A 26,003-nucleotide genomic window follows, 5' to 3' on the forward strand; every position below is an offset into this window, starting at 1 on the left:
GGCTTCAAACTTAGGCTTCGAACCTTTTGGCTCATTCACCTGAAGCCCAGTACTCACCAGACATTTAGCTTCCATTTAAATAGTTAACATTCATCCAGCAGTCAGCCAACATCCAGCTGATGCATTTCAACCATTTAGTCAACATTAACTATACTCTCAACCAACATTCATCTACCACGAGCCTAATATTCACCTGACAGCTGGTGTTCGCACATCAGTTAGCCAAAATTGAGCCGATGTTTTGCCTGCAGACATGCAGCGAGCTGACTGGTCTTCTTCTTCTTTTCTCTTCTTCTTTTGTCCTGTCTGTCCATCTGTCTGTATGCTGCTGTGTCCTGATGGCAGATCCCTTCGTACCGACAGCCATTCTGGGTGAGACACCTTTCCTCTGTTTCCTCTGTTTCCTCGATAGGCCAGATGTGCACAGGTAGACAGACAGGAAAGGGGCAGTCAGATGGTAGGAAGTGGACAGAGCTGAGGCCTAGAATAGAGAGACAGGTGAGAGGAGACGAGAGACAGAAGGACAGATATTCTGACTTCCATCCATCCCTGCTTGCTTCTCGTTCGGCTGCTTTTGGTTCTTTCCTCCTTTTGGAATCTTGTTTTTGTTATCTTGTTCCTTCATCTTTTACAAGTACGATTTTGTTTCAGATCATAACGTTCTCATTTATACTCTTCTTTCTGTCAATTTGTATGTTTTTTAGTTTAATTGATTAAAATAGAATTTTTTATTTGCCTTTATATTAAATTAACATTTATTTTATTATTATTTTCCTTTCATAATGGATTAAATTTGTGCATTTATCTGTTTTGGTTTTGTTGTTTTTGAAACTTGATGGTGGGCTTCACTCCATCCCCGCATCCACAACATTCCTGCGTGTTGTGTTGACGTCACGTCTGTCTGTGACTTCCAACCTCTGCATGGGCACAACACGCCACGTGGACTGGGGGGAGGAAAACCAAAAGTTTATATTAATAAACTGATTATTTATTAATATATTATTATATGTGATGTGAACATTTACCCAGAGTCTGGCTGCAGCTGAGAAGAATCCTAATCCTCGGCTTCATTTTTATCAGTTATTTAAAATATCCGAGGCGTGGCAAGTGACAGATTTATTCAGTCTCAGTTATCTCATTGATAATCACTCATGCTATCAAGAATAACTAAACACAAATGCAATTACCACACCTCGTGAGCACACGTTTTCTGTGGACGATCCATATCTTTGAGGACTTTCGCTTCTTCAGCTCTTCAGTGTTTTTAGTCTGTAAATATTGATACGCACGTTGTAGGCACGTCATTATTTCAGATCACAGAAATGAAAGCAGCCGAGCTCGGCTCACAGACCTTGTATACTTTAACCTTCCTCAGATTTAACCTAAGATTTGCTTGGCTCTTGGGAAACAAACGGTGGCTGTTTTACTGTAAACACTTTCCCAGGTGTATCTGGTAGTTAAAGAACACATGGAACACATATTCTCCAGCTCTGTTTCGGACATGTTGTGGGAACCTGTCAGAGAGTCTTTCTGTCCTTGAGCAGTGATTAGGGCTGTGGTCAAATTAAATCGATAGTATCTCTAAAGGATTTTGACTAGAAACAGGTGACGTTCTACCCAAACGCAGTGTTAGGGACAGGAACATCTACATGGGGAACAGTGGACCCGGCTCCAAGTTTCAGTTAAACTTCTGCACTTGATTCAGCTAAGCCAGCTAAGCGTCCACAGAATAGAAGGCTATTAGTAAGCACTGTTTCATAAATTCCCCTTTTCTCCTCTCTCCTCAGGCTAGCTAATCGGTCTTCAGGCAAGGGATGCTGACGTTAGCCAAGGCTACCAGTCCTGCACTCAGGGTACAGTTAGCAAGGGTAGCTAGGTTACCCTAAATGCTAGCTGCTACCAATGCAAATAGAACTACTTCTAGCTGTTTGTTTGATTCATGCTGGCTGTTTGTTAGCAGAAGGTTAGCTTAAGAACAGGCTAAAGCTAAATTTGTTGCCTAAACTCTGTCTCCTCTGTCTTCTTCTTCTTTTCTATCTTTCTCTTTGTAAAGTGCCCATTAATGGTAAGTGGTTAAATTTGGGGCTAAAGGGTGGGCTCATGTTGGGGAGGGGTGTCTGTCACCACTGAGCATGGAGCCACACCCACCACCGCTGTGACATCATCAGTTAGCGTGGCAATGACGCATTTTTTTACCGTCTGTGAGATTGTGACGCTACAACCCCCAGCTCCTCCCACCATGTAACCTTGAATCAATCAGCTTCTAGCTCTGCATCTCTTTATCTGATTGGTTCCCTTTTTTGTCATAGTGGTTGTTTTGTCCATTCAGTCACAACTCACCACCTCCATTACATCACCCATCTTCTCGGCCTCACCATACCTGATTGGGCTTTAAATGACAGAGAGTTCCTGATTGGTCAGTCAGCCCCCAGACTAGCCAATAAAAACAGAGTTAGAGAGTATAGTGGAAGGTATGTCAGCCAAGTCTTTGCTGAAATGTTCACATCAGAGTCCTGGACGTTTCTGATTAGAAACCAGTTTACCAAAAAGGTTTGTTCATTTCCAGGACTCTGAACTTTCCTCTTTTCACACCGCAGCTCCAAGAACCTGGACCACCTCTAGACGAGTACTCAGACCATGCTGTACTGGATCTGAACCAGTACTCAGACCATGATGTACTGGATCCAGAACAGTACTTGATATTACAATTAACTGCAATGAACTATTGAAGAACTTGACATGGCAGCAGTGTGAAAAGAAACCAGCAACAATCACCATCCTCTCTCTAGTCATGTGATCTGATGTCATGTGATCTGTGTGTGTCATTCATTAGTGTTGCTGTTGGCTCCTTGGACAGATCAGTGGCATACTGAAGGGAAGTACAGACTCTGGACAGACTTTGTATGACTTCACTCTTTCAGGCCGTCCGTCAAATTCAGGCTCGATGAATTTGAAGCACCAAGTTCACTCTTTTACTGTTTAACCCGGGCATTAGATTGGTGGCTGCCCACTGCTTCAATGAGTGAATGGGTTAAATGCAGAGAGGACTTTCCACTCAGGGATCAATAAAGTATACGTTATTATTATTATTATTATTATTATTAACCAACACCTGAGCAGTTTTGTAATCTGAGGTTGTTTGTGTTACATCATGGCTTCACCCTGTAGTCTTCTAACAGTCCTGGTGGCTGGTTAAGATGTTTCTGCTGTGTTTAGTACATGAGGCTGAAAGAACAACAAGGAAAACATCTTCACCGTTTCGAACATTCAGGGAAAAAATGGACCAACACAAATAGTGAAAACAGTCCTTCTGTTCAATGTTGCTTCTATTTAATCCAGTAAAGAAAAACTAAAACCAGTAAGTAACCAACTCATACCAATACATGATCTAACAGAACCAGTCTTTCCACTGATAATACACAGAGTCCAGGTTTCAGTGGCTGGATGTGTTCTGTAAGTCCGAGTTTTCACTGAGACTTGTTAGAGCAGCAGCTGAAGGTTAGAAGGTTTGACCAAACAAATCAAAGCGGTCTGTGCTTCATGAGGTCAGGACGCTGCGATTGATTGGCTGTAAACACAGAATCCCATTGGTTTGCCTGCTGACGATAAAGTTACTGATGAAAAACACAGAGACAGCGTGACTGTGAAAGGAAGTCTGCAGTTTCTGCTTCACTACAAGTTTTAAAAATCTGTCAGCATTTTAGGATTACCTACCTCATATGCTAAGAAAGTTCTGACCTTGGATCAGTGGAAGCCAGGCCGCTACTCTCAACTGTCAGATCAACAGTTCACATTTTTGCTGCAGATACTGTGATGTCCATTTCCCTGTGGTACAGTAGAGTCGCTCTTATCTTCGCCTCATATCTTCTCCTGTTCAGCTCGATGTCAGCTTGTGAGCAGGAACTTTAATCCTTCTGGTTCATTTAAACTTTATATGGCACTCTGTAGCATTGATGGATTTAATGAGCAGATTCAATAGCAGATCTGTAAATGTGATCGCTGACCTTTGAAGGAATTTAGAAGATTTTTTAAAGGTATTTAAGTGAACATACAAAGTCTGTCCAAAATTAAGCTAAGCTTTAATCAGAACAATTCAAATGTAACCGATACAGAACTGAAAGTGAAATTTATCAAGTTCCATAATAAGAAACGTTAGAACTGGAGCTAATGTCCTGGTTCTGCCTGGGTCGGTCTGGTCCATTCCAGCTTAATATTTTTAAATGTGTCTGTGCAGCCTAAATCTGATCTGTCCACCCTCTCCCGCCTCTCCTTCTATCCTCCCTCCAGATGACAGCCACACTATGACCAGTGAAACCAGTAGCCTGGTCCAGTCCCACTACAAGCAGCGGGACTCTGAAAGGGAGGCGCTGCCGTATCAGACAGGACAGCTGCACCCAGCCATCCGAGTGGCCGACCTGCTGCAGCACATCACCCAGATGAAATGTGCTGAGGGCTATGGTTTCAAGGAGGAATATGAGGTGAGGACAACACTCTGAGTTTCCTCTTCAGTTTGACAGTAAAAACACTTTTATCCAATCCACAGCTGTGGGGGAGGGGTCAGACAGAGGCAGGTGTGAATGCTGACAAAAGTTGACATAAAAAAAGTGTTTGTTTACAAAGTGAAGCCCACAGTCCTGCACGCCTCCATCAGGACCCACACCTAGACCCCACACCTTCAGTTACACCCACACCATCAATAAGGCCAACACCATCAGAAAGATCAGGACCCGAGCTAGTGAATCTGAGCTAGGGCTGAGCTTGTTTTTTCAGCACAAAGAAACGGAGAAACACCACAACTCTCCGTCAGCCTCCACCTTCATTCGGTGGCAGTGTGTCTCAATGTCTGCTTCCATCATGGTTTCACTGAGCTGTGAAGTGCTTTTTCAATTCTAGTGGAAACATTCATCATGTTGGTTTGTCAGAATTTGTAGCTTCAAAGAAAAGTTCCAAACACTTCCAATAAAGATCCACAGCACCAGTAAGACTCACACCATCAATTAGACCCACACCCCCAGTGAGACCATCAGTAAGACCCACAACGCAAGTGAGACCCACACCACCAGTGAGACCATTAGTTACACCCACACCACCAGCTGGGTTCTATCCTCCTGAGCTAACCCACAGTCACTTTGAGCAGTGACACTATATTTGGCTCCAGATTTTCTGCAGGCATCTCTGTGACAGTTGTTCTGTCTTTTGTCACATTAGATTCTAAAACATGATTTCACTGTTGTTCATTATTGCTTTATTAGCCTTTAGAACCGACCAATCAGAAGAGTGTGGTTAAACATGAAGGAGCAGAGTCAGTTCCATAAAATGCTACTAACTAAAGAATCTCTCTAAACAATTAATCATTTATATCAAAAGTCTATTAATCTGTGAGCAGGCGGGTTAGTGAGTAATGAGGAGCATGAGGGCTGCGACAGCAGGAGGAGGAGGAGCAATAACCAGGAGACGAAGACAGTAAATAAACCAATAATGTTCACTAACAGCACCAGTTTGGGACTTTCTGTTGTGAGCTGTGTGTGTGTGTGTGTGTGTGTGTGTGTGTGTGTGTGTGTGTGTGTGTGTGTGTGTGTGTGTGTGTGCGCACTCCAAATGTTTACCCATTTTCATCATGAGAAAAACTTACTAATGGATGTTACTTACCTGAACCCCCCCCCACACACACACACACACACACATACATTATAGATCTTCCCTCCAGCTAATGGGCCAAAACAGGGAATGGCTTGTGTGTGTGTGTGTGTGTGTGTGTGTGTGTGTGTGTGTGTGTGTGTGTGTGTGTGTGTGTGTGTGTGTGTGTGTGAGTTTGTGTATGTTCAGTTCTGGTTGCCTGCTAGCGGGCTGCCCTCAGGGCTAATCCATTATACATCCTGAGTACACACACACACACACACAACACACACACAGGGAATGTTTTCACCCTCCATTTGCAGAAAGTTAGCAGTGAGGAGTTCTTCCAGTGTTTCTGTCTCACTCTCCGTCCATCCGTCTGTTCAGTGATGGCAGCCTCTCAAAAACATGAATCAGCCCAGTTTTTTTCCACAAGTGAGTCCAGTCTGGGTCCAACCTGGTTCCAGTTTGTGTCCAGTTTGAGTCCAGTCTGGTTCCAGCCTGAGTCCAGTCTGGGTCCAGTCTGGGTCCAGCCTGTGTCCAGTTTGAGTCCAGCTTGAGTCCAGTCTGGGTCCAGCCTGTGTCCAGTTTGAGTCCAGCTTGAGTCCAGTCTGGTTCCAGCTTGAGTCCAGTCTGGGTCCAGCCTGTGTCCAGTTTGAGTCCAGTCTGGTTCCAGTCTGAGTCCAGTCTGGGTCCAGCCTGTGTCCAGTTTGAGTCCAGTCTGGTTCCAGCTTGATTCCAGTCTGGGTCCAGCCTGTCTCCAGTTTGAGTCCAGTCTGTGTCCAGTTTGAGTCCAGTCTGGTTCCAGTCTGAGTCCAGTCTGGGTCCAGCCTGTGTCCAGTTTGAGTCCAGTCTGGTTCCAGCTTGATTCCAGTCTGGGTCCAGCCTGTCTCCAGTTTGAGTCCAGTCTGTGTCCAGTTTGAGTCCAGTCTGGTTCCAGCTTGATTCCAGTCTGGTTCCAGCCTGAGTCCACTCTGGGTCCAGCCTGTGTCCAGTTTGAGTCCAGTCTGGTTCCAGCTTGATTCCAGTCTGGGTCCAGCCTGTGTCCAGTTTGAGTCCAGTCTGGTTCCAGCCTGAGTCCAGTCTAGGTCCAGCCTGTGTCCAGTTTGAGTCCAGTCTGGTTCCAGCTTGATTCCAGTCTGGGTTTCAGAGCAGATTTTGTGGTTTAACCTAGGTTTGATTGTAGTATTGATGCAGTAATCAGTTCACGTGAGCTCATGACTGAATCCCAGCTGTCCAGCTGAGCGCCCCACTCATGACTGTTATCTCCCTCCATGCTTCTCCTTTACTAATTAATGTGATCGGACAGCTTAACGAGGTAAGACGCCTTCTTGGTTTTCAGATTCTTACTGTCCTGTGTTCTTGTCGACTAGATTAGAGACAATATGGTAGTAACGCACACACATTAGCACAGTAGCTGAGTGTGAGCTCAGACTCACCCCTGTCAGTCTCTGTGGTAACCATCCTTGTAAACCACGAGTGGAAACCTCCTGCTATGCTTCTCTGATCGTCTGCTTTAGTACAAAAAGATGTAGTTTCACACAGTTTTTTATCTTTACTGGCTTCATTTATATCCTCAGAGATTAAACGATTAAACAAGAGAAATTCAATGGCAAGCTAAAGAGATGTAGGTTTTAGCTAAAGCTTATATAACACAGACCCTGATCCAAAACAGAGAGATTATCGCATAAGAAAAATTAATCAAACTCTTTAAGCTCTGATTCAAACACAGGAAGTTTAACCCCCTGACAAAGACCCTTCACACTGGTCCTAACCTAAACTCCAACTTCCTTTGCATTTGGATTTATTATCCATATTTGAACAAATTCTGAACGTCAAGTGGGAATTGACCATTATAAGCTTTGTATATCATTTGAATTAGGTTATAATCTACTAAATGTTTGAGTTTCAGCATATTTAGTTGAATCAGTAATGGATTTGTGACTCTTGATCAGGTCCGTTTGTTACCATTCATATGACTTTTTCTTTTTTTGTAATAGAACCATTGAGTTGATGTTTGTCGGGTGTTTCCCGACTCTGCATAAAACAATAAGTGAATAATGTTAAATGCATGGAGATTGTTGCCAAAGTCTTTGACTTTGTACAAAATAAATAGATTTAGACTTTTCAGTTTTGACAAAATGCAAACTGTACATAAATTATCTAAATAACTCCCAAGAATTTAGTTTCATGTCAGTTTTGAATCCATTGTCATTTTTCTGTGGTTATTTTAGCAAGCAGTTTCCAAATATTATTCATTTTGTTTTTCCAACATGAACAGAGCAGATCAACCATTTCCTGTTTCCAGAAGCAGCTTGAAAATTCCCACAACAAAAAAGTCATCAGCAAATAAACAACACTTAGAAATGTAAACCATAGATATATCATGTAAACAACATTGATCCAAAAATATTCCTGATATGCATGACTGCGCATTCGTCAACCTGCATGCAGCCTGTTTCAGTTGCTCCTACTTTTTCTCTATTTTTTCTTTTACTTAGTATTAGTGTTATTTTGTTTTAATAGCTTTCTCTCAAACATGTGGGTTGAGCAAGTCTTTGTTCTCCTTGTTGTGAAACTGTTAGTTTCATTGAGGAATGGGATTGCAGCAGCTATACCACACGCTTTGATTACTGCAGAGATCAGCTGATTGCTCTGATGCCTGCCGGCTTGTTGGCCAGACCCATGGACGTACCGACTGTAATGGAGGTGGTCAGAGGAGGCCTTAGCAGAACTACAGGGCTGTTTTGAGATGACCGATGAGGAGACACTCTTTGAGCCTCACTGACTACATAACTTTTTGCACCTACTCCATTATTCCAGCTCAGACTGACCATTGTTACCCAAATAACAAGCCGTGCGTGACTAAGGACATCAGTACACTCCTCAACGACAAGAAGAGGGCTTTCAGAGGGGGCAATAAATTCAAATTCAAATTTTTATTTGTCACACACACAACCATACACAGTATGACATGAGGTGAAATGCTTGTAGCTGTACAATGCAATGCCCGACCATTAAATGACAGTGGTTTTACAGTATTTACAATTTACAGGTTATACAAAATTTACAGATTTACCTTAGAAATTTACAGTAAAAAAATGTGCAAATAGCAGAAAGAGATTATAAATTATAGGAATATATAATAAAGAGGAGGTGAGAAGGATCCAGGTGTAACTGAAGGACAAGATCAGAGAGGCTAAGGACAATTACAGGGCGAAGCTGGAGTGGAAACTTCACCAGAACAGAATGAGCGAGGTGTGGAATGGCATGAAGACCATCACTGGATTCTGGACCAGCTCCGACCCATAGTCAGACCACATCAGGATCTCCTTCATTTTGCCTACCGGCCCCGCCTTTGAGCTGAGGACGGCATCATCTACCTGCTCAATCGTGCCTACGCCCATCTGGACTAGCTGGCGAGCGCTGTGAGGGTCATGTTTTTTTTACTTTTCCAGTACTTTCAGCACCATCAGGCCGACCATCCTGGGAGATGACAGCGATGCAGGTGGATGCTTCTCTGGTGTCCTGGATTGTTGAATACCTGACAAGAAGACCACAATATGTGCGTCTTCCACATTGCATGTCTGACAAGGTGATCAGCAACACAGGGGCACCACAAGGGACCGTCCTCTTTCGGACAATACTCAGGAGTTTCTACGAGTCTATTGTGGCCAGTGCCGTCCTCCATGCTGTTGCATGCTGAGGGAGCAGGTTGAGGGTCGGGGATGCACAGACTGAAGTGGATGTTGTCCAAGATAAGGACAATGCTGCCATTGTCCTTATCTTCCTTATCTGCCACCCACTCCACGATGTGCTGGCCAGTCACAGGAGCTACCTCAGTGAGAGATTAGGATTATCCATAATCAGTGTTGGGACTAACGCGTTATTAAGTAACGCGTTACAGTAACTACGTTATTATTGTGGTAACGAGCACGGTAACTAGTTATTATGCCAAAACCGGGAACGCGTTACTCGTTACTGGGATTTAGATAAGCTCGTTATTCGTTACTTCGTGTGGTGGCTAACGCGGAGCTTCCACAGATTCAATAACATTAGCAAGTGGTGGAAGCCAGCAGGTGGATGAAGGAAAAGGGAGGCAAGAGGAGAGACCCGAAGCGGCCGCTGGTCTGAGAGTATCAGGTGAACTGAACTTCAGGTAAGAAGTTATAACCTGCAGTCCATCTGGGTCAGATATGAACCAAGTTTAGGTGGAGTTTATTTTCGTTGTGCTGACTTTTTCATACTGCGTGCTAGCTAGCATGACGGAGTTTCTATACAGCTGGGTGGTGCTATGTTACTGATGTTGACTTTATTTTGTTCATAAGGTTAGTTAGTAGAGTTTCCAACCGTCCCGTAAAAAACGGAATCGTCTCGTATTCAGAGAAAATATTACGCGTTTCGTATTGAGGTGAAAAGGAACACAGTTTGTCCCGGACTTCAGCTACAATGAAAAAGACACAAAGCTGGAGTTATTCTGTCTTTGCTGCACAGCTGCCTCTTCTTCTCTCATTCTCTGCCCCTCCCTCTCCTGTTTCTACTTCAATCATGAAACTGATCAATGATCAGCTGATCGTCTTTTCTCTCTTGTTTATTTATCACCCACTTTGCACCAGAAAGAGGAAACCAGCGGATGTCGCGTTAAACAATAGCAGCACTTTTAAGCTTGATCAGCTGTTGTTAGAATTTATTTAATATTAATTTCTAGTATCAGCTGATGTTTGCTGGAGCCACAGCTGTAAAGCTGCTGGTCATGATGTCGGTTTGGATATGTGGTGAGAGGGAAACATGAAGATGAAACCAGGAGATGTCCTTACTGAATCATCAGAACTGTGATGGAGAAACAGGTTTACCTTTTAGGTGACATGAATGAGTTGAAGAGAAGTTATGAACTGTTTCTGAGAGACAAATAACACCAGGATCCTTTTCTAAGTAGCTGACAGCTGGTAACTGTGCAGGGGCGGGTCTAGCAAAGTGTTGCCAGGGGGGCCATGTAGGGCATTAAAAGGGAAAGGGGGGGCACAAGGAAATACTTTCTTATTCTCATTTAAAATGTCTCACTTTTAAAAAAATAATTATCTGAGTCTTGCAACAAACAATTGATAGATTGATACATATATACCATCAGAACAGTGTACATCACTGTCACAACAGTGTTTATTTTCATTCAAAGGCTTTATGATTTTTTCCTATAATGGTGGGCCGGTCTCTAGTCAAATTCCCCGGGATGATTTTTTTGTCCCAGTCCAGCTCTGTATGCAGCTCATCTGCAGTCTGGTGTTACCAACATCTTCCTATTCAGAAGGCAGAATTTCTGAGTTCTGAGTACAATCGAAAGCACCACGACTGCAGTTTTTGTGTTGGATGTAAAAAGCAGGCTAGGATTGTATCAGGCGTGGGATTTCTCTCGTGGAAATGTGCACATTATTTTTTCCTTTCTATTGGTAGGTGGCACAGTGCACTTGTGGCAAGTAAGCAAGCTAGAAGACTTAAGTAACTGAGTTACTTTTGATAGAAGTAACTAGTAATGTAACTAAATTACTAATTTAACGTAACTTACCCAACACTGCCCATAATGCACCAATGAACAACACAGGAAATGATTCTTTCCTGTGGATATCTCTGTACAACTCCTCCACCTAATGTACAGTATACAGTGTAACAGTTGCACCCTTTTGCACACACTCAGTAAAATAACGAATGACAATGTTTTACAGAGTAAAATGTCAATCACATTTATTTAATCCCACTAATAATCTTGATATTTATAGTTGAGCTATTTGTATATATTAGAGCTATTTATTATAATTCAATTGAATTCAATTCAGTTTTATTTATATTGCATCAAATAACACAGCAGTCACCTCAAGGTGCTTTATATTGTACAGTAGATCCTACAATAATAGATACAGAGAAAAACCCAACAGTCATATGACCCCCTATGAGCAGCACTTTGGCCACAGTGGGAAGGAAAAACTCCCTTTTAACAGGAAGAAACCTCTGGCAGAACCAGGCTCAGGGAGGGGCGGGGCCATCTGCTGTGATTGGTTGGGGGGAGAGAAGGAAGACAGGATAAAGACATGCTGTGGAAGAGAGACAGAGGCCCTTTCTCAATTCTCAAGTACGCGAGCACGGACTCGCGATTTGTACAATTGGAACACCAGCGTACTTGATGATGTCACAGGTCCGGAGTTTTTACTGCTGTCCCCTCTTAATTTAACTGTGAGTAATATGTTATGAAGCTTTAATCACAGCCAAACCGGTTTACTCAGGAACAAATAAAACACTGAAATAAACCAAACATTAACATTTAGAAGTGATCTAAGTGACTTATATATCATGTTTAACCTCAGTAGTGAAATCTCTATTAATAAAAATAGTGTACATGTACATACGTGTACATACCTTAGTAAAACAAGCAGGTGAGATGTTAGAACGCTTTTATTTTTATTTTTAGTGGACACTCAATACAATAGACAGCTACTGGGGTTTGTTTAACCTGAGTAGCGAAAAGACCGTAGGGGGGTTGAAAACGATGTGCCGGGAGTCCGCTGTTCTCGCCGGCTCTAGTGATCCTCGACCTCGCTGTCTGCTATGGAGCTGGCGGGTCACAGACGTCTCCGAAAACGTCGGAGCGCGTTTGGAAATATATGATATCTTGATAAATCGAGCAGATATTTGAAGTTTACACAGCTACATTCTCGCTTGAAAATAACTTAAAAGTTTATTTTGTGACCCAGAAAGAGTAATATTTAAAAGTTTTCAGCCCGCTCGTCCGCCATTGTTTGAGTTTTGGACGAAATGCATTCTGGGATATTTAGCTGTACCAAGTCCACACAAGTCACCACCGATGCATGCTCGATAAAACGGGCGGAGCGAGAACACATCCGGGACTTTTTCGCGTTCTCGGCTTGATGCGTACTTCGAATTGGAACAGTACTTGGTCTCCGACTGATGACGTATCACGAGTACACGAGAACGCAAGTACGCACAAGTACGCACATTGAGACAGGCCCAGAGATTAATAACAAGTATGATTCAATGCAGAGAGGTCTATTAACACATAGTGAGTGAAGAAGAAACACCCAGTGCATCATGGGAATCCCCCAGCAGCCTACACCTATTGCAGCATAACTAAGGGAGGATTCAGGGTCACCTGATCCAGCCCTAACTATATGCTTTTGTCACGTCTGCGGGGCAGACCGAGTGGAGACAGTGAGGAGGACCCAGGAGCAGACACAGGCCAGGAGGCAGAACTGAACTTTAAACAAAAGGCGAGCCTTTATTGTGGCTGCTAGAAAGACATAACAAAACAGCAGGGACGGTGGCTACCTAAACTAAAACCTAAACTGGAGAAACTAAGAACAGCGAACACTATGACAATGACGACTGAGATGACTATAAACAAGACTCAGTGCTGGGACATGAAAGAACTATGAAACGTATACTAGAACAAGGAACATGAGTCTTGCACAGAGTCTTGAACCCTGACATGACCTCAGGGGAGAAACACAGATGACGCAACACTGACAAAGAGAAACATGGGGGTTAAATACACTATGGGATAACGAGGGCAATGAGACACAGCATTAGAACACAGCTGGGAGGAAATGACGAGACAGGGGAAGCAAAACTGAAAACACTGACATAAGACAGGGACCTTCAAAGTAAAACAGGAAACAATTCACAAAGACGCAGACTTGACACTAACAGCACTAAATACGAGGGCACAAGACACAAACCTAAACCAGAATAAACTGGTACGTAGAATTATAATAATCAAAACAGGAACTTAATTCATAACACAGAAGAATACCAAAACATAAGAAACTGAAACTGCTGGGTCAAAATGACCCAGAACCGTGACAGCTTTAGCAAAAAGGAAAGTTTGAAGCCTGATCTTGAAAGTAGAGATAGTGTCTGTCTCCTGAATCCAAACTGGAAGCTGGTTCCACAGAAGAGGGGCCTGAAAACTGAAGGCTCTGCCTCCCATTCTACTTTTAAATACTCTAGGAACAACAAGTAGGCCTGCAGAGCGAGAGCGAAGCGCTCTAATAGGGTGATATGGTACTACAGGGTCATTAAGATAAGATGGGGCCTGATTATTTAAGACCTTGTATGTGAGGAGCAGGATTTTGAATTCTGGATTTAACAGGAAGCCAAAACTAGTCTCTTTCTAGTCCCTGGACTAGAGTCATCAGTCATCATCACTAGGACTTCCTGAAAACTCCCTGACATAAATACTACATCCTTTAGTATTTAATGCATTTTTATTGTAGTACACTGTAGTATTTAAAGTAGTATTTACTGTAGTACTCTGTAGGTGAGTTTGTAATGATACCAATTTGTGTCTCCTTAGAAGTGATGACCTCTGACGTCAGTGACAGCAGGAGGATAGTGGTGATTAAAGAAGACAGCTAGCATTAGCATCAGTGTCTGAAAAAAGCCCTGTTACACACACACACACACACACACACAGCTATCAGCAGTCATTAGTTCCTTCCTTTCATTCTTTTCTATTTTTTTTCCTTCTTTTGTTCCACGCTGTCAGTCGTGTGTGTGTGTGTGTGTCTCTGTGTGTGAGAGAGACATTGTTCACCTCTGTTTGATGGATGTCTGAAGCTGTTAGACTGTTGTCTCACACACATCTGTCTACAGGCATTTTAATGAAGCACTGACGAACCTACAGTGGATAAGAGTGGATGGTTCGAATGATTTCACCAAGTGTTGGTGTTCCTCTCTGTGGTAGATAAATACATGTAGCATATTTGCAGCTCTGGAGGCCAGGATTACTGAATTGGAGACTCAGCTTCGCACCCTTCATTCACCCGTAGCTAGCCAGGCCCCTGTAGCTGGTGCAGCCGAAGATAGCGTAGGCCCGCTAACTGTTCCCCGGCAGACCCCAAGCAGCTGGGGAAAGAGGGCGGCTGGGTGACGGTGAGGAGGAAGCATAGTCCTAAACAGAAGCCCCGGTTACACCGCCAACCTGTTCATGTGTCTAACCATTTTTCCCCACTTGGCGACACACCCGCCAGGGGTCAAACTCTGGTAATTGGTGATTCTGTTCTCAGACATGTGAAGCTAGAGACACCGGCAACCATAGTCAATTGTCTTCCAGGGGCCAGAGCAGGCGACATTGAAGGAAATTTAAAACTGCTGGCTAAGGGTAAACGTAAATTCAGTAAAATCATAATTCACATTGGCAGTAATGACACCTGGTTACACCAATCGGAGGTCACTAAAATCAATATCGAATCGGTGTGTAACTTTGCCAAAACGATGTGGGACTCTGTAGTTTTCTCTGGTCCCCTCCCCAATCAGACCAGGAGTGACATGTTTAGCCGCATGTTCTCCTTAAATTGCTGGCTGTCTGAGTGGTGTCCCAGAAACGATGTGGGCTTCATAGATAATTGGCAAACCTTCTGGAGGAAACCTGGTCTTGTTAGGAGAGACGGCATCCATCCCACTTTGGATGGAGCAGCTCTCATTTCTAGAAATATGGACAAATTTATTAAACCCCCCAAAATATGACTATCCAGAGTTGGGACCAGGAAGCAGAGTTGCAGTCTTACACGCCTCTCTGCAGCTTCTCTCCTCCTGCTACCCCCCCCAAAAACCCATCTCCATAGAGACTGTGTCAGCTCCCAAACAGACAAAAAACAAACTAAAAACCAGCAACAAACAACGTAAACATAAACAATTACAAAGAAAGAACAATACAGTATCCACATCTGCACTAAATAATGGACTAAAACTATTAAACATTAAGTTTTCTCTTCTAAGCCCCTGTTAGCCAATGATTTAATATGAGATCAAGATCCTGATTTAGGCTGCGTCCACATTGGTATGTTTGAAAACACAGACTTTTCTATGCGTCTGCACCTTTCCTCCACATGTAAACGGTGTTTTCAATCACTGAAAACTGAGATTTTTGAAAACTCAGTTTTTGCGTTTACGTGTGGACGAGGAAACCAGAGATTGAGTCACACAACGTCAAAGGTGTGCGCCTTTTTGACGTGACGCTGAGCGCCACGTTACTGCTTACATGAGATTATGTCTACAATGGCAGATAGAAACAAAATACTGTTGCTGTTAATCTGACTATCTGCAGTTTTAACACAGTTACCGTCCCTCCGTTTACACAGACAGGCGTCTGAATGAACCTCGGACGGGGCTTCTACATCCAACACAGACCCTCTCACAACCCAAATCCCAACATTTTTACTTTTTTACAAATTTACTTTTTTTTAAAATTAATTTATGTGTGCTGTATGCATTTTGTTCATTCCTGAGTTGTGAGTCTACACCAACCAAAATACTGTCTTTGTTATTAACATTTGAAATGTTGAAGGCACTTGAATAGTAACAAAATTATCTGCCTTTCCAGGAAAACACAAACTTTTCAGAAGTCCTGAAGGTTTAGTGCAGGTACAAAACCCTGTTTAGTCTTTCCGGCTTCTAGACTTCTGATTGGCCAACATTTTTTTAGTGTTTACATGTGGACGGAGATATTTTCTCAAAACTGCACGTGTGGACAGGATTTTTAAAAAAAACGAAAACGGAAAATCTCAGTTTTCAAAAATACCCGTGTACGTGTGGACGTAGCCTTACTCTGCCTTACAGAAACCTGGTTACAGTTGGTTATGTCAGTTTAAATGAATCAACACCCACGAGTCATTCTAACTATCAGAATCTTTAAAGCACAGGCCGAGGCGGCGGTGTGGCGCCAATCACTATAGACCCATAGTGTTTTATTTCATTTGAAAGTGTGATGCTTAGCCTCGTCCACTCTAACTGACTCAAAACTAAATTTGATTTGTTGTTAACCTGCACCTTACTCAGAGTTTGTCTGATTTTATCACGGACCAGGGTCTTTGACTACGGCTGGGTTTAAAAGATCAATTCCAATGGATTTTAGTTTGAATAATCTGATATCTATTAATTAAATTCTGAATTGATTTTTTAATATAAATGTATTTTGCCAGAAACATCAGGCTGGACGACTGTAATTCATTATTATCAGGAAGTCCTAAAAACTCCCTGAAAAGCCTTCAGTTAATCCAAAATGCTTAAATGGAAGGATTGAGTAATTTGTCAGAAAAGCACCCCAAATTTGATCAAATTTGCCATTTTCATTCTGGAACGAGATGTTGATCTTTTTAAGATTGAGACATAAGATCAGCAAGACATGGGTGGGCGGGGCAGCACCCTTCCACCTCACCAAAATGTCTCACCTCACCGGGAGGGAACCAAAAGACAGCACCCAGCGTTTTGCCCCAGTAATATCATCCTCGCCCACTGTACCAAAGAGAGCAAGTAGGGGGTTAGGAGCCAGTTTCCTTATTCAGAGTATAGAAAACCTCTTCCCAGACATCAGACCCACACCTGTTACAGCGGGGGTCTGAGCCAGGATTCAGCCTAGCTACTTTGGATTTAGATCTTTGGGATCCTTCGTGTGTGCATACTGATGATCCAAGTCTTTTATTTTATCGGCCAATTCTTGCTTTTCTGTTACGTTTTTCCTGAGATATTCTGTCCCCAGAGGCAGGGGAGATGGTTGTGGGGATGTTTGGGTCTAGAAAAAGTTTAATATGGTTATTTATAAATTATAGAAAGGTATTATGTGATAGCAGTGTGGGGTTTAAACTCCTGCCTGATGCAGGGAAGTCGGGCATAGACAGGGCCAAACTTAAGGGGACATGATCTAACTATTTTCATGGTATTCACAGGCACACGCAATACTAGTCAAACAATTATCTCAGAAAAAATAGTCTATCCTAGAAAAGGTGTGAGGCAGATTAAAGAAAAAGAAACGCTCCCTATCAGTCAGATGGCGCCAAATATCTCTAACCCCGTATGTAGAGAAGGAAGAGTGAACGTGCGACGCTGATTTACTCAGAGAGGTCGGTTTTAACGACAAAATAGGGTCCAACCAGCAAGTCAAGTCTCCGCCAATTATCAAAGAGTAGAAAACAACAGAAAAACCCAACAAACTGACTGTAGATATGAGACAATGTAAAACCACTTGAAAGACCAACGAGGTCATGAAGTGGGCAGAAACAAGGTGAAGGAATGCGATGGAAAAAAAACCCCACAGTAGATCAACTCAACAGTCAGGAGAAGGTGAAACAAACAAGTGTATGGTCTAAGGCAGGGGTGTCCAAACTTTTTGCAAAGAGGGCCAAATTTTATAAAGTGAAGATGCCTGGGGGCCAATGGTTCCTTTTGACTTTTTTTTTCATAACAAAGTTACATGAAAATATAATGAAGAACACTTTTAATAGTCACAATTACCTTTATTTTTAAAATAGAAATGTACCTAAATAAAAGACACTCAGGCAAGCATTCACACCTTGGCTGATGTGATTAGGCAGAGGATCATTAGGGGGTCCTTTTGTCCCTCTTGGTGGGTTATTCCCACAAAGCTTAAATCTGGGACTCTCCACCATTTGATCCTAGAACTGAAGAAGCTTCTCGGATGAGAGGTGAAACGTCTTCAAGCAACTTAAAGAAGTCCAGACGCTTTTCTTTGCAAGCTCCTTAGACTACGATGACCTGGATGACTGAGAACCTTCACAGACAAACAAGTGTATGACTGCTGAAGATTCTGCTGTCAGTTTAGGATAGAGACACACACAAAAAGACTCACACACAGCTGCAGAGCAAAATGTTCCTCAGAGGAAACACAAAGAAACAAAAGACACACATTTATACAAACACAAACCTGTGATGCAGACGCACAAAGAGACGTCAAATCACAAAGAGCAGCCCAACAAACACGAGAACTCACAACGACATGCAGGAATATACAAAATCACAGCAAAGACCCACAAAAACAGTGAGAGCCAAGCGCGCATGTGCAGTGACACAACAGAGAATCTGGAGCTTCTTGGTGGTGTGAAGCATTGGTGCACGCACACAGGTGAAGTCGTGTCTTTGTGTGGAAACGCAGCGACCAGAGCGTGTTTGGAGCCTGGGGCGTCTCTCTGAGCTGCCTGCTCCTAATTGGACCTAATCATCTGCTCAGAGCGTAAAACTGGCGTCTGTGTGGTTCAGGCACAGAAATCAAACACGTCCTCTGCATTATTCATCACTCGCTGCCTTCAAACTAACCCCCCTCTCTGTGTCTTTTCAGAGTTTCTTTGAGGGACAGTCCGCTCCCTGGGATTCGGCCAAGAAGGACGAGAACCGCATGAAGAATCGCTACGGCAACATCATTGCTTGTACGTACCCGTGCACGTCACCTGCGTCCCGTAGCGGGCCGTCATAGAGGCTGATTTCAGCTGTTTGTGTCCACGGACAGTTAATAACATGAGACCGGGAACGCTGACCTCAGGTGTTGGTCTGACATGAGTTATGGGCATCTCGCTGCAGGATTCTCATGTCAGGCCAAACCTGCACAGCAGCACGGGGACAGGAGGTTTGGTTCCCAGACAGCTTCCTTTTATCAAGCTCAGAGTGACCTGAGAGAGCTCGTCACACTGGCAGTAAAAACTGACGCCATCCTGCGCTCGTGTGATCAAAATGGCAGCAGCACGGTTACAAAAACTATATATATCCATAGATATGGAGACAGAGTCCCAGAACTTGTCCCGGGACTGTGTTTCCAAGTCTTCCGTTTGGTCTCTGTCTTGGACTTGATGTAGGACTTGTTGGTTCCCTTAGATCCTGGATTGGCTCTGTACTCAAATTTTCCAGGAGGTGATAGTCCTCTTTAAATTCCCAAACAGTCCTTGGTCAGCAGTCAGTGCAGTTTTTCGTTCCAGTCTTCCACCTGAAAGTTCAACAGAGCCTCTTTTACTTTTCCATCATGGCTACGATTCGTGTCACCGACTCTGCGCTGTGTGATTGCTGCTGCTTTGACCTCCTGAGGTCCAGATTGATGTCTCAGTTTGAGTCCAGCCCAGAGTCCAGCTGTGACTCGTTCCCAGGACCAGTCTGGAATCAGAGTGAACTGATCTTGTTTGGTCCTGGTGTCAAAACTTTTCTTTGAAGCTTTTGGCTTTCAGACCAATCACAGGAAGTTATAGAGAAACCAGACGCTAATCAGTCAGGTGGCATAAAACGATGTCAGAGAGAAAACCTGCAGTTTCAGACAAGCTGTGTGTGTGTGTGTGTGTGTGTGTGTGTGTGTGTGTGTGTGTGTGTGTGTGTGTGTGTGTGTGTGTGTGTGTGTGTGTGTCCGTCAGGCGGATCTGGTGTCAGTTTTGATCAGCACACTGCCCCAGGTCTCACAAACACATCATGTAACTGCTCAGCTGACGTCCCACAAAGTCAGTGTTGACAGCTGCTGAAGAACATCAGGACGCACACATGCGCGCGCACACACACACACAGGGCCCTGTGGCGTGTAATTATGCTAATGAGGTGTGATGAAGGCCGAGGCTGTGAGCTACGGTGGCCTGCAGGGACACATTTTACATTCACACCCCCCCCCACACACACAAACACACACCTATCTGTGTGAATGACAGTAGTAACAGCCAGTGTGCTGCAGGCGTCAGAGATGACGTGGGCGCTCTGTGGTCGGTGACACGGGAACAATTCAGCTCCAACTTTGATTTGTTTTTACTTTCTTTCATTAAATTTATCTTCATTTTTTTTTATTCAGTTATTATTTAAATTTAATGTCATCATTTTGAAACATCACACACAGTTTTCATCATTTTATTGAATAACTGTAATTAAAACGTTATTAATTTATTATTAGATGTTTTATTCTCAGGAACTGAGGATCGAACTAACAGTGTGTGTGTGTGTGTGTGTGTGTGTGTGTTAGATGATCACTCTCGTGTGCGTCTGCAGCCTCAGGATGGAGGCGGCAGCTCGGACTACATCAACGCTAACTATGTAGACGTGAGTAACACACACACACACACACACACAGAGTTTACTTTCCTATAAACGTCGATGTGAAATGTCCTGGTCGACTATGTTTCCATGACGACCGTCTCTGTCAGTGTCAGCTGTGTGTAAACATCACAGACATGTTGGCTCCCAACAACTACACACACACACACACACACACACTGCATGTTTTTGTTCATATGATCATGAGTTTGTGTGTGTGGGTATAACCTCTCTGTTCCCTCTCCCAGGGCTACCACAGACCCAACCACTACATCGCGACGCAGGGTAAGAAACCCACAGCTTCTTCTTCTTCTTTAGCTGCTCGTGATGTTTTTAAAGAAAAAACCTGAGCCGAGGGGTTACGTCGACGCCAGCAGGAAACGTGACATTGCACAATCCCTCCCAGACAAACAATATATGCTTCTACTTGCACCGACTCTTTCACAATAAAAGCCCTTGACCTGTACATTGTGCAGAACTCTTAAGACTTCAGCAGAGTTGTGAGAATCAGCTGAGTGAAGCAGATTAGAGGTGTCACCTTTTGATGTTCACAGTGCTTTGTGATTTCTTTGTGTGTAGTATTTTACTTTTGAGTATCTTTTTGCTCTGTTTAGTTATATTTCCGTTTCCATGTTGTCTCGTCTCCCCTTCCTGTGTGTTGTTCCATGTTCTCCACCCCATCATGTCCCTCTCTCATCGGCCTTTCCTCCTGTGTGATAGTCAGTTTGGTGTAGAGATGGACCGATCCGATATTACGTATCGGTATCGGTCCGATACTGACCTAAATTACTGGATCGGATATCGGAGAAAAATAAAAAAATGTAATCCGATCCATTAAATATCACGAAAGCACCTCACAAAACTTGCAACACGCCGTAACTCGCCTCAGAACGTTAGCACGTCGGAGCAGTATGCATCACGTGATAGAGCGGCTGTGGCATGCGGGACCTGTCGGTGGTCTGGATAGCATTTGGAGCTTCGCTAGCAACCCGGCATTTCATCTCCGACAAAGTTATCCCGAGAGAAGTAAAGCAAGTGTGAAGTCCATCTCTGAATGTTTGTTAAGCATTCCTGCGTTAAGCTTAACAAGCGATATATGGAGCGACTGCCTCTTCTTGCTGCTACTTCAATCATGAAACTGCTTAATGATCAGCTGATCGGCTTTTCTGTCGCGAGTCCGTCTCTCTGGTTGCTTTTGGCCCACTTTGCACCAGAAAGAGGAAACCAGCGGCTGAACAACAGCAGCACGTTTAAGCTTGATAAGCTGTTGTTAGAATTTATTTAATATTACTTTCTACTCGAGGATCTTTTTCTACGTAGCTGACGGCTGGTAACTGTGCAGGGGCGGATCTAGCAAAGTTTAGCCAGGGGGGCCGATAGGGCATTAACAGGGGAAAAGGGGGCACAAAGATATACTTTTCTTTCTTATTCTCATTTAAAATGTCTAGCTTTTAATAAATAATTATCTGACACCCAAAGTTTTAATTTGATGTAAAATGAATAGAAGTCAATTACTGTATATAGTGACTATTAAGCCTAATATATATACCCTAGTAAGCTATAGTACTTTTCCTTTGGGAAGGTACCATCTGTGCAGTCTGCAATTTTGTTGAAGAAAGATGTTGAATCTATTTAATATTTCTTGAAAAATAATTGATTTCTGTGCATTTTTTTCCACACTGCATCAAATTAAGGTTGATTACGTCGATTAAGCATCATGAGGTGGAGCGTGAGGGGTGGTTCCCTATTTTTTATTTATTTATTTTTGTTGTTGCTGGGAGTTGGAACCCTATTAGTTAGGTTGCTTAATATTTACGCTAAGTACTCTTTAAAATACCAGAATAGGGAGGATGGTGTAGGTTTAAGTTTATTAGATTGATCAGTATTGCTGAACTATGAAATTTTTTTTTTTTTTGCATACAGGTATGATAGAATAGCTTTAGTGTAGTTGTTGTTTTAAACTTGAGTATGAACTTATACAAAATGCAGCAAGATATTTAAAAACAGTTTTGTTGATTAAAAAACACTATATCGGATTCATATTGGTATCGGCAGATATCCAAATTTATGATATCGGTATCGGTATCGGACATAAAAAAGTGGTATCGTGCCATCTCTAGTTTGGTGTGTCTGCTTTTGCTTCCCTTGTGGTGCCATGTTCATTTGTGTCAGCTATGTTTCCCAGATGTTTCTACTTCTGTCATTGCCCTCCATGTATTTGAGTCCTCTGTCTTCCTTTGTTCTTTGTCAGGTTGTCTGTTCATCTCCCCCGTGTTCCCAGTTCCTAGTTTCCCAGTTTAGATTTAGCCCTTGGTTTTGCTTTCTCTCTTACTTTTGTACCTTTGTGTTTCAGCCTAAATTAATGGCTCTCCTTTTCTTAAACTTGGTTCTGTCTCTCTTGTGTCTGCATTTGGGTCTGCTCCAAAAACTCTCTGGCTACTCAGCCCCGACAAGAGGAGGCTGAAGCATTTATGTGCCTATGCGCCAAAGGACAGTTTAGAGTATCCAGCCTTCTTAGAGTCACTGGGTGGGGTGCTGGAAAGTCCAATCTCGGACTTAAACGCTCACATGGGCAATGACTGTGTGACCTGGAGGGGTGTGCATGGAAAGAACAGCATGCCCGAGTTGTGTTCTGCTTTGGGCTTCTGTGCTACACTTGGTCCACAATGAATACCGTGTTTGAATATGTGTTCATAAGTGCACCAGGACCCCGTAGGTCGCAGGTTGATGGATTTTTGTAATCGTATCATTGGTTCTGCAGTTATGTGACACTCGGTTGGAGCTGTCAGCTGTCGTGGTGCCATTTATTCAGGAGAATGAGGTATTCTACACACACTGTCTACAGTGATGGTAGGAAGATATAGTCATGCAGTGGAGGGAACACTTTGAGGATCTGCTCAATTCCATAGTCACACCTTCTGTAATGGAAGCAGGGTCCGTTGAGGAGGGGGACCACTCACCCATCACTAGCTACAATGTAGCTTGCCATCGCCAGTGTGTGAATGTGTGTGGGAATGGGTGAATGACTGAATGTAGTGTGAAGCGCTTTGGGGTCCTTAGGGACTAGAAAAAGCGCTATACAAATGCAGGCCATTTACCATTTACCATTTATCACTAGGGGTAATGTTACTGATGGCCCCTAGGGTGGATGAGGTTCGAGTTCCTGAAGGCTCTGGATTTGGTAGGGCTGTCCTGCCTGACACACCACTACTGCAACATGGAGATTTGGGGCGGCGCATCTGGATTGGGAGACTGAGGTGGTGGCTCCATGTTTAAGAAGTCTATGCCAGGGTGCTGGAAACGAGAGTCCCTCCATTACTTGAACCTCAGGTTCAGGAGGATCAAGGGGGTTTTCGTCCTGCTCGCAGAACACTGGACTCTCGAGGATATTTGACAGTCCATGGGAGTTTGCCCAAGTTTACTTGTGTTTTTTGGACTTGGAGAACAAACTCTACCCTCAGAGAACCCTGTAGAGGGTTCTTCAGGTGTGTTGGGTGTCTGGCCCATTGTTATGGGTCATTTGGCCCCAGTACAACCATAGTGAGAGCTTGGTTGGTATTCTAATGGTAAGTCAGAGATGGAGGACGTCTCAGTGTGGGGGCGGGGGGAGCTACGGTCATCCATCAAAAATGGATGGACTGACTGCATTCGATAACATCTGGATTGTTTTGGATGTTAAGGTTCAGATGTGTTGTTCAGACTCTTTCTGAGGACAGCATCAGCAAAATAATCACAGAGAATCTGTGAGATTTTAGGTTTCCTGCAGTTTCACAGTCACATCCAACCTGAGAGCCAACAGGTCCGTGTGCCAAAGCATTCTGGGAATATTGTAGTTTCATACTTCACTTTTTTATTTGAAGCAGAATTCAGAAAGCTTCAGTTTTAAGTCGTGAATATTAAAACACACGATGTGTTGTTGTTGCTTAGAAAGCCAGAACAACAAGACAAGTTCCACCTCTGACCACAGGTGGCGCCAAATCACCTGACACTGACTGTACACACACACACGCACACACACGCACACAGATCAGATCTCCAGGTAGAAATCCATCGTCCTGAACAAACAGCAGTGTTTGGGCCAGCATGTCAGTCTGTGAGCATGAATATGCAGCGTGTGTGTGTGTGTGTGTGTATGTGTGTTGTGTGCATGTGTGTGTGTGTGTGTGGTGTGTGTGTGTGTGTGCTCACAGCAGATTCTCGCTGTAAAACACTTGAGGACAGGAATGGATTAGCATGAACTAATTAGCTCGTCAAAACACAGACTGTCAACAGTAATTAAAAATATTTTCTGTGTGTGTGTGTGTTTGTGTGTGTGTGTGTGCGTGCGCTTCATTTTAATTAATTAAAAGAGTGATTATGATTCATGTAGAGCTCTGCAGTCTAATATGAAGTTTACCCTGAGTGTGTGTGTCTCAGGTCCCATGCAGGAGACGGTGTATGATTTCTGGAGGATGGTTTGGCAGGAGAATACCGCCGCCATCGTCATGGTAACCAACCTGGTGGAGGTCGGCCGGGTGAGCACGCACACACACGTGCACACACACACACACACACGTGCCCGCACACACACGGTGGATCGGTGCAGCCATCTGGTTGTTTATTTTCCTTGCTGAGAAGTTTTGGGACTACCGTTTCCCAGAGTGCCGCTCTCATGTCTCCTGTTATTCTTCTCATGCTCTGACTCACGGTCACCTGCAGTAAACAGCGTGTCGATCACAGACGTGTACCTGTGGGTCGGAAAGGCTTCTTCAGTTGTAAGAAATAAAAAAACTCACCACAAACTCCACCGACCTCAACAACGAGGTCCAGAAACTTACACTTGATCCAGATGAAACCACGGTGTCATTTGATGTGGTCTCTCCTCACCTGCACACCTACAGCTGTCAGAAAAAAACTAAAGACAGACAGGTCCTTCGAATAAACAGAACCGGCTTCATATCGATCACATTTGCACACTGTTAGACCTCTGCCTCACCAATACATATTTCAAATACAACGAAGGCTTCTACAGACAAAAACATGGCTGTGCCATGGGCTCCCCTGTGTCACCTATTGAAGCCAACCTTTCCATGACCAAACAGCCACTTCATAAATGCACAACATAGAAGAGCCACCTCCACGGGACAAGACTCAGCTGTCCATCTGCATCTAAAGGTCAAAGGTCACTCTTTCGAGGATGCCAATGTTCACATTTTGGACAGAGAGGACAGATGGTTTGAAAGAGGAGTGAAAGAAGCATCTATGTCCACTGTGAGCGACCATCTTTGAACAGAGGCGGGGCTTACAACACCAACTGTCTGCCATCTATAATCCAGTTTTGAGTTCCCTCCCCAGACGCCTTAACGCCCACTCACATCCTGGGCCATCTGACCTCAGGAAATCACATGATAAGGTGGGGCCAGGTTTCACAATGAGCTCACCCGAAACCCTGGCTGATTGGGACCCACACCCGTGATTAGGTAAAGGATCAATCATCTTGGGGACACTCCCACAGGCTTAATTCTGGGACTCTCCACCATTTGCTCTTATAACTGAAG

General features: G+C 43.6%; 1 protein-coding gene across 1 annotated transcript in view; it reads left to right on the forward strand.

Moving 5' to 3' along the window:
* The window catches only part of LOC120716332 (receptor-type tyrosine-protein phosphatase mu-like), an 87,505-nt gene that overhangs the window by 60,333 nt on the left and 1,169 nt on the right, over nt 1-26,003 (forward strand). The window contains exons 15-23 of the mRNA XM_040003833.1: nt 346-372; nt 2,054-2,065; nt 4,288-4,478; nt 6,926-6,934; nt 18,752-18,839; nt 20,396-20,472; nt 20,715-20,751; nt 24,883-25,045; nt 25,165-25,220. Coding sequence (XP_039859767.1) covers nt 346-372; nt 2,054-2,065; nt 4,288-4,478; nt 6,926-6,934; nt 18,752-18,839; nt 20,396-20,472; nt 20,715-20,751; nt 24,883-25,045; nt 25,165-25,220 — 660 coding nt within the window. The remainder of the gene's footprint in view (nt 1-345; nt 373-2,053; nt 2,066-4,287; nt 4,479-6,925; nt 6,935-18,751; nt 18,840-20,395; nt 20,473-20,714; nt 20,752-24,882; nt 25,046-25,164; nt 25,221-26,003) is intronic.

The sequence above is a fragment of the Simochromis diagramma genome, unplaced genomic scaffold (assembly GCF_900408965.1).
Source record: "Simochromis diagramma unplaced genomic scaffold, fSimDia1.1 OVJJ01000367.1, whole genome shotgun sequence".
Taxonomy (NCBI): Eukaryota; Metazoa; Chordata; class Actinopteri; order Cichliformes; family Cichlidae; genus Simochromis; species Simochromis diagramma.